Raw genomic sequence first — 13,049 nt, forward strand, 5'->3', positions numbered from 1 at the left:
TACACAAGTTGATGTGTTGATATAACTGTTGGAGAAAATGATACTTTGTCCACTCTGCCAGAACTGTCATAAAATTGTGTTACAAGAAGGGAAAGCAGAAAGGTGTAAGGAGTATATAGAGGGTCTATACAGGGGCGATTTTCTTGAGGACAAAATTATGGAAATGGAAGAGGATGTAGATGAAGATGAAATGGGAGATATAATACTGCGTGAAGAGTTTGACAGAGCACTGAAAGACCTAAGTCGAAACAAGGCCCCGGGAGTAGACAACATTCCATTAGAACTGCTGACGGCCTTGGGAGAGCCAGTCCTGACAAAACTCTACCATCTGGTGAGCAAGATGTATGAGACAGGTGAAATACCCTCAGACTTCAAGAAGAATAGAATAATTTCAATCCCAAAGAAAGCAGGTGTTGACAGATGTGAAAATTACCGAACTATCAGTTTAATAAGTCACAGCTGCAAAATACTAACGCGAATCATAGACAAATGGAAAAACTGGTAGAAGCCGACCTCGGGGAGGATCAGTTTGGATTCCGTAGAAATGTTGGAACACGTGAGGCAATATTGACCCTACGACTTATCTTAGAAGAAAGATTAAGGAAAGGCAAACCTACGTTTCTAGCATTTGTAGAGTTAGAGAAAGCTTTTGACAATGTTGACTGGAATACTCTCTTTCAAATTCGGAAGGCAGCAGGGGTAAAATACAGGGAGTGAAAGGCTATTTACAATTTGTACAGAAATCAGATGGCAGTTTTGAGTCGAGGGACATGAAAAGGAAGCAGTGGTTGGGAAGGGAGTGAGACAGGGTTGTAGCCTCTCCCTGATGCTATTCAATCTGTATATTGAGCAAGCAGTAAAGGAAACAAAAGAAAAGTTCGGAGTAGGTATTAAAAGCCAAGGAGAAGAAATAAAAACTTTGGGGTTCGCCGATGACATTGTAATTCTGTCAGAGACAGCAGAGGACTTGGAAGAGCAGTTGAATGGAATGGACAGTGTCTTGAAAGGAGGGTATAAGATGAACATCAACAAAAGCAAAACGAGGATAATGGAATGTAGTCGAATTAAGTCGGGTGATGCTGCGGGAATTAGATTAGGAAATGAGACACTTAAAGTAGTAAAGAAGTTTTGCTATTTGGGGAGCAAAATAACTGATGATGGTCGAAGTAGAGAGGATATAAAATGTAGACTGGCAATGGCAAGGAAAGCATTTCTGTAGAGTATTGATTTAAGTGTCAGGCAGTCGTTTCTGAAAGTATTTGTATGGAGTGTAGCCATGTATGGAAGTGAAACATGGACGATAAATAGTTTAGACAAGAAGAGAATAGAAGCTTTCGAAATGTGGTGCTACAGAAGAATGCTGAAGATTAGATGGGTATATCACACAACTAATGAGGAGGTATTGAATAGAATTGGGGAGAAAAGGAGTTTGTGGCACAACTTGACTAGAAGAAGGGATCGGTTGGTAGGACATGTTCTGAGGCATCAAGGGGTCACCAATTTAGTACTGGAGGGCAGCATGGAGGGTAAAAATCGTAGAGGGAGACCAAGAGATGAATACGCTAAGCAGATTCAGAAGGATGTAGGCTGCAGTGGTACTGGGAGATGAAGAGGCTTGCACAGGATAGAGTAGCATAGAGAGCTGCATCAAACCAGTCTCAGGACTGAAGACCACAACAACAACAACAACAACAACATGATGGTACTGTATGTGATTAACATATACTTTGTTATAGTGTAAATGTTTATCTTCTATACTTCTGGTTACATTCATCAGAACACTTTGAAAACATCTTGTACTCTTAAGTGCACTGAAAACAGAAACTGTCGTGAAGTTTGTGGCCATACTTATTCTTTGAAAACATGTTTTATAACTTTAAAAAAGTCATTTCTCGCAGGAAGTTAATAGTACTTACCTGATATGTATTTATGTTGTCTGTATAACTGAGGGAATACCTTATTTTTGAAATGGTGAATCGTATGAAATTTGCTATTTCATATTTCTCCCTTCAGAGTTTGTGCCATATGTCTTCCAAATGCTGTCACTGATGTTGGAGCAGCACACGTCCGGTGTCCCAGAACCATATATGCTGCTGTTCCCATGCCTGCTCGCACCTGTTCTGTGGGAGCGCCCAGGAAATATTCACCCACTTGTGGGACTTCTGAGAGCATTCATTGCTCAGGGTGGTTCACAAATAGTAGCTACCCAGAAAGTGGTAAGTTAATTTATTTTCTTATCTTTGCACTTAAAGGCTTACCTTGCTTTAAATGTATTTGTAGTTCATAGTCACTTGAATCTGATTCCGTTGGAATACAAGTAGGTAAGAATCATTAAGGTGTGATGTTTCAGCTGTATATCATCATCATGAAGCTGTCGTCATCATCAAGTGTTTCATCAAGTATTGTTGTCTCATGTCTACTAATGCCTACAAAAATAAAACAAAAACATTGGTCTCCCATTGTGCAGGAAGTCAACTTCCATAGGATGGTTACAGATTACTGTAGCTCATAACATGACTTCGGTCAGTGTTGGACTAAGACAGTGGTTGTTGACACAGTTACTTGTGACGAATGCCAACAGTACTATACTCACTCTTGTTCTGTGTTGACTAAAATAAAATACCAGTCTTCAGTGTTAGAATTTCATTAGCTTTCCTTTTGATATGCATAACAGTTAACTGCACCCTGCTGACAGCAGTAAAGAAAGTGCACATGAAACTGAAGGATCATAATTTAGCAGGTTGTGCTATCGTGAAACATTGGACTGTTATTTGAAGAACGGCTATTCAAATTCTTGTCTGACCATTTAGATTTAGGTTTTCCTTGATGTCTGTAAATCGCATTGAGCACAACTGACTTCCTTTCCCATTCTGAGTTTGTGCCACATGTCTAATGACCTCAGTGTGAATGGAACATTAAATCCTAAGTTTCCTTCCTTCCTTTCTCCCTCCCTGTTGTTATAAATTTATGGTTCTTGAACCTCTTCCTACTTCAGATTACACTTCTAAACTTCTGGTTTTGTAATTTCAAATTCTAATTTCCAAAGCTTTTCTGATTTTTGTTCCTATGTCTCTAAGTACCCAGCTGGTGAATCTCACTCAGCCTAGGGCCGAATTACCTGCCCATCCTTTGTCTCCTTCCCCAACCTATTTTGGTTTCATAACTGATAAAGAGGCCATTCATTTTGACTTCATGATTTTATGGTTTTCTTAAGTGATTTTTCTTTTTTGTATAGTATTAAATTGGTTTCTTTAGTCAATATGAGACAAAAACATCTCAGTGGTTTAAAATTATGTGCAGATCCAGGAATCTAACCTGGACTTCTGCTTTCATGATCAAGGCTCTTACTATTTCATCTATCTCGGTGTGACACTTGACAGCATTAATCTTCCAGTTCTCCTCTCCTACCTTTGAAAGTGGTCAAAGGCTATTGTGCAAACTTTCCTGGATGTACACTCTTAGAAAAAAAAAGTTATCACATAGAAACATTTAACTACAGCCTAGGGTGTGTTCCCAGAATTTATCCTCCACTGTGCTGAGAATTAAACATGCTGGCATGTAAGTCTAATATGTTGGGCAGTTTCACATCACCCACACTCAGCTGATGAGTGAAAGATTAAATCTAATAAGTGTTACATGTGAGGGATTGCTGCTCCAAGTGATCACTAAAGATATGTGGAGAAAATCTGTGAGGCACATACTCATTAGTTCTTTCTTCTCTTAATGTGTGTTCTAAACAAGCCTTCTCTCTCTCTCTCTCTCTCTCTCTCTCTCTCTCTCTCTCTCTTTCTCTTTGCTTGTTTGTAAGTAATGTTATTTGATGAAGTGTTCCTGTTGAGGATCAACTGGAATGACCTCTTTTTTCGTTACATTGTGCTATCACAGTAATGCGGCAAGCAACCTCACTTCTAACTCTCCATAAACTATTTTTACTTGCAGTGGCAGTTAGTATTGTGCATTTGATTCACTTAATTACTTGCAGTAATGTAGATAAAGGATTGCCTTATAAAATTTGTTTTAATGACACCATTTTACTCAAGAAAGGAATGCAGTTAATCAGTTCAGATTACTGAGAGAAATAATAATGGAGATGTGTATCTTTCGTGCAGTACTTAACCTGCTACTCTCTTAAACAATATGTGTTTCTGAAGACATAATGACACACTGATCCATGGCCATTAAAAAAATCACTTCCTTCCTGTTCATTTTTCTTCTACTTCAGCAAAGTTTGTGGCAGTACATGGCCAAGACAGAAAGAGTACTTACTGTTATTCAACCTTTCTGAAAGTTCTGTTGAACTAAAATGATATAAATGATTAATGGAAAATCTCATATAAAGATGTGAAACAAATATAACAAAGAGATAGAGGGGCTGGCCAGTACTTACCTCAGCTCAGTACAGCCAATAGATACACATAAAACAGAACCGAAAATTACATTCCTAGCTTTCGGAACAGATGTTCCTTCATCAGGGAGGAGAGAGGGGAAAGAAAGGGAAGAACGGAAAGGAGATTCAGTTACTCACAACCCAGGCTATGAAGCAACAGGGAAAGGAAAATAGGGATGGTAGCAAGGATGGAGGCATGGTTGTCAGAGGGAAGCCAAAGATATTCTACTGTAAGTACTGTGCCAGCTTCCAACCAAAGAGGATGCATACAGAAGTAAAGAGGTATGTAGTATAAAGATAAACACAACTATGTAGGATGAAAAGATGCGTGAATGGCTAAAGAGGAAAGAGGAGAAGACTGAAGAGTAAATGGGAGTGAGGTTGTTTAACGTAGGTTCAGTCCAGGGGGATGGCGGGATGAAAGGATGTGTTGGAGTGCAAGTTCCCATCTCCGCAGTTCAGAGGGACTGGTGTTGGGTGGGAGAAGCCAAATGGCACATACGGTGTAGCAGGTTCCTAGGTCCCTAGAATTATGCTGGAGGGCATGCTCCGCTACTGGGTATTGGGCATCTCCTAGGCGGACAGTTCGTCTGTGTCCGTTCATGCGCTCAGCCAGTTTAGTTGTTGTCATGCCGATGTAAAAGGCTGTGCAGTGCAGGCATGCCAGTTGATAAATGACATGTGTAGTTTCACATGTGGCCCTGCCTTGAATTGTGTATGTTTTACCAGTAGCGGGGCTGGAGTAGGTGGTTGTGGGGGGATGCATGGGACAGGTTTTGCAGCGGGGTCGGTTACAGGGGTAGGAACCGCTGGGTAGAGAAGGTGGTCTGGGAATATTGTAGGGTTTAACAAGGATGTTACGGAGGTTAGGGGGGCGACGAAAGGCAACTCTGGGTGGTGTGGGGAGAATTTTGTCAAGGGATGATCTCATTTCTGGGGTTGACTTGAGAAAGTCATATCCCTGGCGGAGTAATTTGTTGATGTTTTCGAGGCCAGGATAATATTGGGTGACAAGGGGGATGCTTCTGTGTGGTCTGGGGGTAGGAACATTGTTGTTGGACGGGGAGGAATGTATTGCTCGGGAGATCTGTTTGTGGACAAGGTCTGCAGGATAGTTGCGGGAGAGGAAAGCACTGGTCAGGTTATTGGTGTAATTGTTGAGGGATTCATCACTGGAGCAGATGCGTTTGCCACGAATACCTAGGCTGTAGGGAAGGGAGCGTTTGATGTGGAATGGATGGCATCTATCAAAGTGAAGGTACTGTTGTTTGTTTGTGGGTTTGATATGGACAGAGGTGTGGATGTGAGCTTCAACAAGACGAAGGTCAACACCCAGGAAGGTGGCTTGGGTTTGGGAGAAGGACCAGGTGAAATTCAGATTCGAAAAGGAGTTGAGGTTATGGAGGAAATTAAGGAGTGTTTCTTCATCATGAGTCCAGACCACAAAGATGTCATCTATAAACCTATACCAGGCCAGGGGAAGCAGCTGTTGGGTCTTCAGGAAAGCCTCCTCCATGCGGCCCATGAAGAGGTTGGCGTAGGACGGAGCCATCCTGGTTCCCATGGCCGTTCCCCTGATTTGTTTGTAGGTCTGACCTTCAAAAGTGAAGTAGTTATGGGTGAGGATGAAGTTGGTAAGTGTGATAAGGAATGAGGTTTTTGGAAGATCTTCAGCAGGGCCACATGTGAAACTACACATGTCATTTATCAACTGACATGCCTGCACTGCACAGCCTTTTACATCGGCATGACAACAACTAAACTGGCTGAGTGCATGAATGGACACAGACGAACTGTCCGCCTAGGAGATGCCCAATACCCAGTAGCGGAGCATGCCCTCCAGCATAATTCTAGGGACCTAGGAACCTGCTACACCGTATGTGCCATTTGGCTTCTCCCACCCAACACCAGTCCCTCTGAACTGCGGAGATGGGAACTTGCACTCCAACACATCCTTTCATCCCGCCATCCCCCTGGACTGAACCTACGTTAAACAACCTCACTCCCATTTACTCTTCAGTCTTCTCCTCTTTCCTCTTTAGCCATTCACGCATCTTTTCATCCTACATAGTTGTGTTTATCTTTATACTACATACCTCTTTACTTCTGTATGCATCCTCTTTGGTTGGAAGCTGGCACAGTACTTACAGTAGAATATCTTTGGCTTCCCTCTGACAACCATGCCTCCATCCTTGCTACCATCCCTATTTTCCTTTCCCTGTTGCTTCATAGCCTGGGTTGTGAGTAACTGAATCTCCTTTCCGTTCTTCCCTTTCTTTCCCCTCTCTCCTCCCTGATGAAGGAACATCTGTTCCGAAAGCTAGGAATGTAATTTTCGGTTCTGTTTTATGTGTATCTATTGGCTGTACTGAGCTGAGGTAAGTACTGGCCAGCCCCTCTATCTCTTTGTTATATTTGTTTAAAATGATATAAAAGCTTATTATTGAAATATGGTGATCCTGACTGTTTGTTAGTAGTAGTGTATGTATGTCTTTAAGGTTAAAGTAGCAGAGCTAATCCATTCTCCAAATCTCAGTTAACTCAGTTATGTGTACTAAAATATTTCTTGTGCTTTAACTTGGTGATAGTGGTTACTGTATATTTATTTTACCAATTATTCAAAAAATGTAAGCACCTCAAAACTTACATTAACTTTCTTTAAAAGTGAAAGTCTCACCTTCACTGTAAGCATAAAAATTTGCACAATTGAAAATACTATCTTTTGAGTAGCTTTGCGTGGAGTTTACTTAAGTGCACTGGCTCTCTGAATATAATGCAAAGGTATTGAAACAGATCATTCCTACTTCCGTTGTTTCTAGCAAAAATATTGTCACACTGTAATTACACCAGTCTAAACAGAGCATTTGAAACTAATCTCAAACTCGGTAGCACAAATACTGTAGGCAGTACTGGGGTTAACAGGATAGTTTGTAACTGATGAGGCATATTTCATCAAATTAATGAAAGTTGAATTGTAACCATGTTACATGAACAATCAAAACAATACATGCTTGAAAATATAATATAGTGTGCATAGATGAAAAATCTCATCACCAAGCAGTGGTAGGATAAAACATAAATGAAATATGTGGAAATGTGCAAACCTTTGGAGTCAGTGGCTTCTTCTTCGGGCGGAAGGGTTGAAGGGAAAGGAAGAGGGATGAATGAAATGGGGAGAGTTACGGAAAAGTCGCCCAGAATCTGAGTCAGGTTAGACTTTCTAGGGGGTATGAAATGGGAAGACTGACTGTTGTTGCCTGCCTGCACTGGATAAGATCTGAAAACCTGAGATCTTAATGGTGGAAGATAGGATGGTAAGCAAGACAGAGAGTATTGAATAAACACCTTGCAAGAGTCAATAAGAGTGGAAAGATAAGTGTATTATACCAGATAGACAGGTGAGAGGGATGGGGAAAAATAGACAGATTGCAAAAAAAGATATAGAAAAATAAAAGAGAGAGAAGGGAAGTTATAGTTACTGAAAAGAAATGCTGAGAGTACAGGAAACTAATGTAAATGTAGGCCAGGTGTGTGGCGAGAACTAAGCACATGTTGTAACGCCAGTTGTCACCTACAAAGTTCTGAGAAACTGATGTCAGGAGGTAGATTCCAGGTGGCAAGTGTAGTGAAACAGGAACCAAAGTCACAACTGTCGCATTATAAAGTGTGCTCTGCAACAGGATATTGTGTGTTACCAGTATACACACTCTGTCTATGCCCATAATTCCAAATTTAAAAGGCTAAACAATGTTTAGATGACAGCAAGTACACGACAAGTGCCTTTTCACAAGTGGCTCTCCCTTTGATAGTATATGTTTTACCAGTTACAGAGTGTGTGTAGGTGGTGGTAGGAGGGTGCATAGGTCAAGTTTATAGTGAGGACAGTCACATAGATAGTAGCCATAGAGTAGGAAAACGGCTGCAGAAAGAGCATAAGATCTGCCAATATATTGAAGATGCTGGGTGGGTGGGGATGATTGACTAAAAGCTATTTCAGATGTGGTGGGCAAAATGTAATATAGAATGCACTGCATTTTAGGGCATGATTTTGGGAAGTCATAGCATTCCAGAATGAAAATTTCACACTGCAGTAGAGTGTGCATTGATTTGAAACCTCCTGGCAGATTAAAATTGTGTGCTAGACCGAGTCTTGCATTTTGTGGGCAAGTTTGGAAGGTAGGAGACAAGGTACTGGCAAAAGTAAAGCTGTGAGGATGACTCATGAGTTGTGATTGGGTAGCTTACTCAGTAGAGCACTTGCCTGCGAAAGGCAGTCATACTGAGTTTTAGTCTTGGTCTCACACACAATTTTAATCTGCCAGGAAATTTAATATCTGTGAATGCTCCACTGCAGAGTGAAAATTTAATTCTAGAGACATTCCACAGGCTGTGGCTAAGCCATTTCTCTGCAACACCCTTTTTTCCTGGAGTGCTAGTCTTGTAAGTTTTGTAGGAGAGCATCTGTGAAATTTGGAAGATAGGAGATGAGGTACTGGCAGAAGTAAAGCAGTGAGGACAGATCATGAGTTGTGCTTGGGTAGCTCAGTGACTGGGCACTTGACCATGAAAGGCAAGAGTCCCAAGTTCGAGTCTCGATTCAGCAAACAGTTTTAATCTGCCAGGACGTTTTGGTCATAACCTTGTCGAAGTAACTGATTAAAATGTTCAAGACCAGGTTAGTGCTGAGTAACAAGGCTGTATTCCTAAACTCCTAAGTAGTTTTTTTGGAGTGATCAGCAGTACCACGATTGAATATGATGACCCAGGAAACCTCCACAATTCTATAGCTCTTTATTCTTCTCACCTTACATCACAAATTATGCACACCATTCACACTACTGTCCATTCGATCACTGTACTCATACAAAACCTATACAGATGGATTTTATATCCGAAATGATTATCACAGTGCACTGCTCAGTCATCCACAATAAGTGTATGACTCACTCCATACAAAGTCCACAACAGACAGACTTTGGAGACTAAATGTTCTGGCTCCATAGACCAACTACAACTGCTCCAACTTGAACATTCTGGTGCACAAGCTAATGTGCTGCACCCTCTGCATTATCAGTGCTTCCCCAAGGTCAGCCAGGTCCCCAGGGTCACATGGCGGCTGTCAATGTGACACTGAGATAATGGTCCGTTTAGGACCTTATCTGGGCAAGCACCCACGCCAGCAAAAGGTTGGCACATGTACAATTTTTAGTATCAGCGCCATTTGCACCATTAGTTGTTCGTATCGTTCTTCGCGCTATGTTTGCATAACATGATAATGGTATATAAGGCGTGGGTTTCGTAGTTGATGTACCATGTCATCTACATAAGTATCAATGTCATCTTCTGCATGAGGATAATTCAGAATTGATCTTAACAAGGGTGCAATTCTACATAATGTTTTACAATAGTAATTTCTTTGGGGTATTTCCATACATTTCTGTTATTACAAATTTAAGTTGAAAAAGAAACAGAATGAAAATTCAACTCCACAATTACTAGTTAACTTGAAAATTACATTAAACAGTGTGTGCAAAAATTTTATATAAGTACATAGGAAAACATAAGAACAATTAGTTATATTTGTGTGTATTTAGGGGAGATGTGTTACAGTGTATTACGTAACCAAGTGCAAATAGTTCTCAGTATTCTTTGAGTCAAACATTCCATGGCATATTGTCAAAGAGAACTGTACTTAAATCAGCACACAAATGATGCAGAAAATCTTGTGTCCTGAAACAAAATGACTGTAATGTGTAACAAGGAAAATAAAATACTTAAATTTTAAATTGATAGCCAGTATTAATGTCAAGGAGGTGGAGGTCCCATTTGTCAACTGTTAGATGTACAATAAATGATATAGCAGACAGTCCTAGGTTGTGATGCAACAGCTTTCTTTATCTTGATATGTCTGACTGGCAGGCAGGTTTGTTGGCCGGTCTAACTTACTGAACCACATGTTTCTTCTTGTGATTGAGAAGGAAAGTGTGGCTGAAGAAAATGTCTTTTACTTTCTTTTATCTAGCATTACTGTTCTTAGGCAACATTATTTTGTGTTATATATTCCTTTCCCCTTCTGTTCTCACAATGAAAATTTTGAATATGCTACATTTGTTCAGTTAACTTAAGTTTCACTTTTGATGCATAAGGACTTATGTCCTACTATTGCTGGCTGGTGTGGCCGAGCGGTTCTAGGCGCTACAGTCTGGAACCGTGCGACTGCTACAGTCGCGGGTTCTAATCCTGCCTCGGGCGTGGATGTGTGTGCTGTCCTTAGATTAGTTAGGTTTAAGTAGTTCTAAGTTCTAGGGGACTGATGACTTAAGTCCCATAGTGCTCAGAGCCATTTAAACCATTTTTGTCCTACTATTCGCTTCATAAAACTGTGATGAATAACATTTTCATTTTTCAGAGTGGTCTGTTGGGTGTGTTTCAAAAATTAATAGCATCTAAAGCAAATGATCATGAGGGCTTTTTCTTGATGCAATCTTTAATTGAGCACCTGCCCACGTGAGTAAATTAGTTATATACATAGCTCTTTTGTGTGTTGTGATTTTGTGGATGCTAATAGGTTTTCTCTTTCCAGTGACGCATTGTCACCCTACATGAAACAAGTATTCGTCCTTTTGTTTCAAAGATTGTCATCATCAAAAACCACCAAATTCATTAAGGGGCTTCTTGTATTTTTCTGCCTGTACTGTTTGCAGTATGGACCTGCAAGCCTTATAGGCATGATAGATGGCATACAACAGCAGTAAGTATTGTATGATCTGAAAATTCTTACAGTTCTACTTTTTCGTGGCTCTAAACTACTAAGTGAGCTTTTGTGTATAGATGATGAGTTCTTTATGTTCTTATGAAATTTTAATGTGTAAAATAGGCTGATAAGTATGAGAAGTTGTGAGCTTTTGGATGTAATTTAATTACATGATGTGAAACATTAATAGTCACTACACCCAGATGAATGATCTTGAACAGATTGTCAAGACTGGTAAAATGTTAGTGCACATTCTATGGGTTGCGATAATGAGATCATGGATTGTTATTCTTCCTTTCAGCTTATATACTATTATTTTCATGACACAAGTGATTTTGAACTCAAGATCATCATGTTCTTTCCATCTTATTGTATTCTATTTGCTGCTCCCTATCTTTTTCTCAACACACTTCCATAGCTTTATCTGAGTCCTTTCAGGATTGTTATTCTCATCTACAAGGTAAACAGCTTAGTTCTAAAAAAGAAAGTTCTGGGTCTTGTACCAGAAAACTTCTAAGGCAATTTCTTTGCACTATCTCCCCTCCCCTCCTCCCCCCACCCTACCTACCCCCTACACACACACACACACACACACACACACACACACACACACACACACACACACACACAGAGAGAGAGAGAGAGAGAGAGAGAGAGAGAGAGAGAGAGAGAGAATGAACCAGGCAGTTAACAAACTGTCTAGGCTTTTTGGAACACTTGTGCATCATATTCACGCTAATATTATATTAGAAAAAGGATGAATTGTTACTCATCATAAAGATGACCTGTTGAGTTGCAGACAGGCACAACAAAATGACTGTTACACATTATAGTTTTTGCCCGAAGCCTTCTCTAGCAAAGAAAATACACACAAGCAAGCAAACCTCATGCACACATGACTGCCACTACCAGGAACTCCAACCGGAATGCAACTGTCACATGAATAGCAATCTGGACTTTGGGGGAGGAATGAAAGGGTACCAGTGGAGGGGGGGGGGGGAGGAATGAAAGGGTACCGGTGGAGGGGGGGGGGGAGGAATGAAAGGGTACCGGTGGAGGGATGCAGGCACTAGAGACTGCCAGGCATATCATTGGGAGGTAGGGTGTTGGGGGAAAACCAGGAAGTGAAAAAGGAGAGGAGTGGGGAAGGGGAAAGGACATGTGAGTACATTGGCAGAGGTGGCACACAAGGAGGATGAGGCAGTGTGAAAAGGGAGGAGGTGGTAGGACAACAGGGTGAAAACTGTTGAGTGGAAAGTGTGTGGACAGTAGATTGCCATAGGTTGCGGCTGGGATAATTTTGGATGTGGTGAGTGTGTTGTAAGGACATCTCCCATCTGCACAGTTCAGAAAAGTCTCCCGTCTGCTCAGTTCAGAAAAGCTGATGGTGAAGGGGAGGCTCCAGATGGCCCAGGTTGTGAAGCAGCCATTGAATCAAGCTGTACATTGGACCACAAGGTGGGCTAGTGGTCTACTTTGATCTTTGCCACCGTTTGGTGATGGCCATTCATACTGGTAGACGGAGGGTTGGTAGTCATACCAGTATCAAAAGCTGTACAATGGTTGCAGCAGAGTTAGTGTACAACATGGCTGCTTACACAAGTGGCCCAGGCTATGATGGCGGAAGACAAGCCTGTGAAAGGACTAGAATAGAAAGTGCTGGGTGGGTGCATTGTGCAGGTCTTGCACCTGTGTCTTCCACAGGGATATGATCCCTGTGGCAAGGGGTTGGTATTGGGAGTGACATAGGTAGGAAGTCCCTCACTTCAAAGCATGATGATAGATAATCAAAGCCCTGATGATGAAGGATGTGGTTCAGTTGTGAAATGGCATGGGAAATCTGTGAACTAGATCCAGGGGATAGTGCCTGTCAGTGACGGCCTCGATGAGACCTTCAGAACAATGGTA

The 13,049-nt window shown here is 41.2% G+C and overlaps 1 protein-coding gene across 1 annotated transcript in view; it reads left to right on the forward strand.

The window, feature by feature from the left end:
- The window catches only part of LOC126092059 (exportin-2), a 171,711-nt gene that overhangs the window by 144,968 nt on the left and 13,694 nt on the right, over positions 1 to 13,049 (forward strand). Inside the window, exons 15-17 of the mRNA XM_049907465.1 lie at positions 2,014 to 2,216; positions 10,797 to 10,894; positions 10,971 to 11,138. Of these exons, the coding sequence (XP_049763422.1) occupies positions 2,014 to 2,216; positions 10,797 to 10,894; positions 10,971 to 11,138 (469 nt within the window). The remainder of the gene's footprint in view (positions 1 to 2,013; positions 2,217 to 10,796; positions 10,895 to 10,970; positions 11,139 to 13,049) is intronic.

This window comes from Schistocerca cancellata, chromosome 7 (assembly GCF_023864275.1).
Source record: "Schistocerca cancellata isolate TAMUIC-IGC-003103 chromosome 7, iqSchCanc2.1, whole genome shotgun sequence".
Lineage (NCBI taxonomy): Eukaryota > Metazoa > Arthropoda > Insecta > Orthoptera > Acrididae > Schistocerca > Schistocerca cancellata.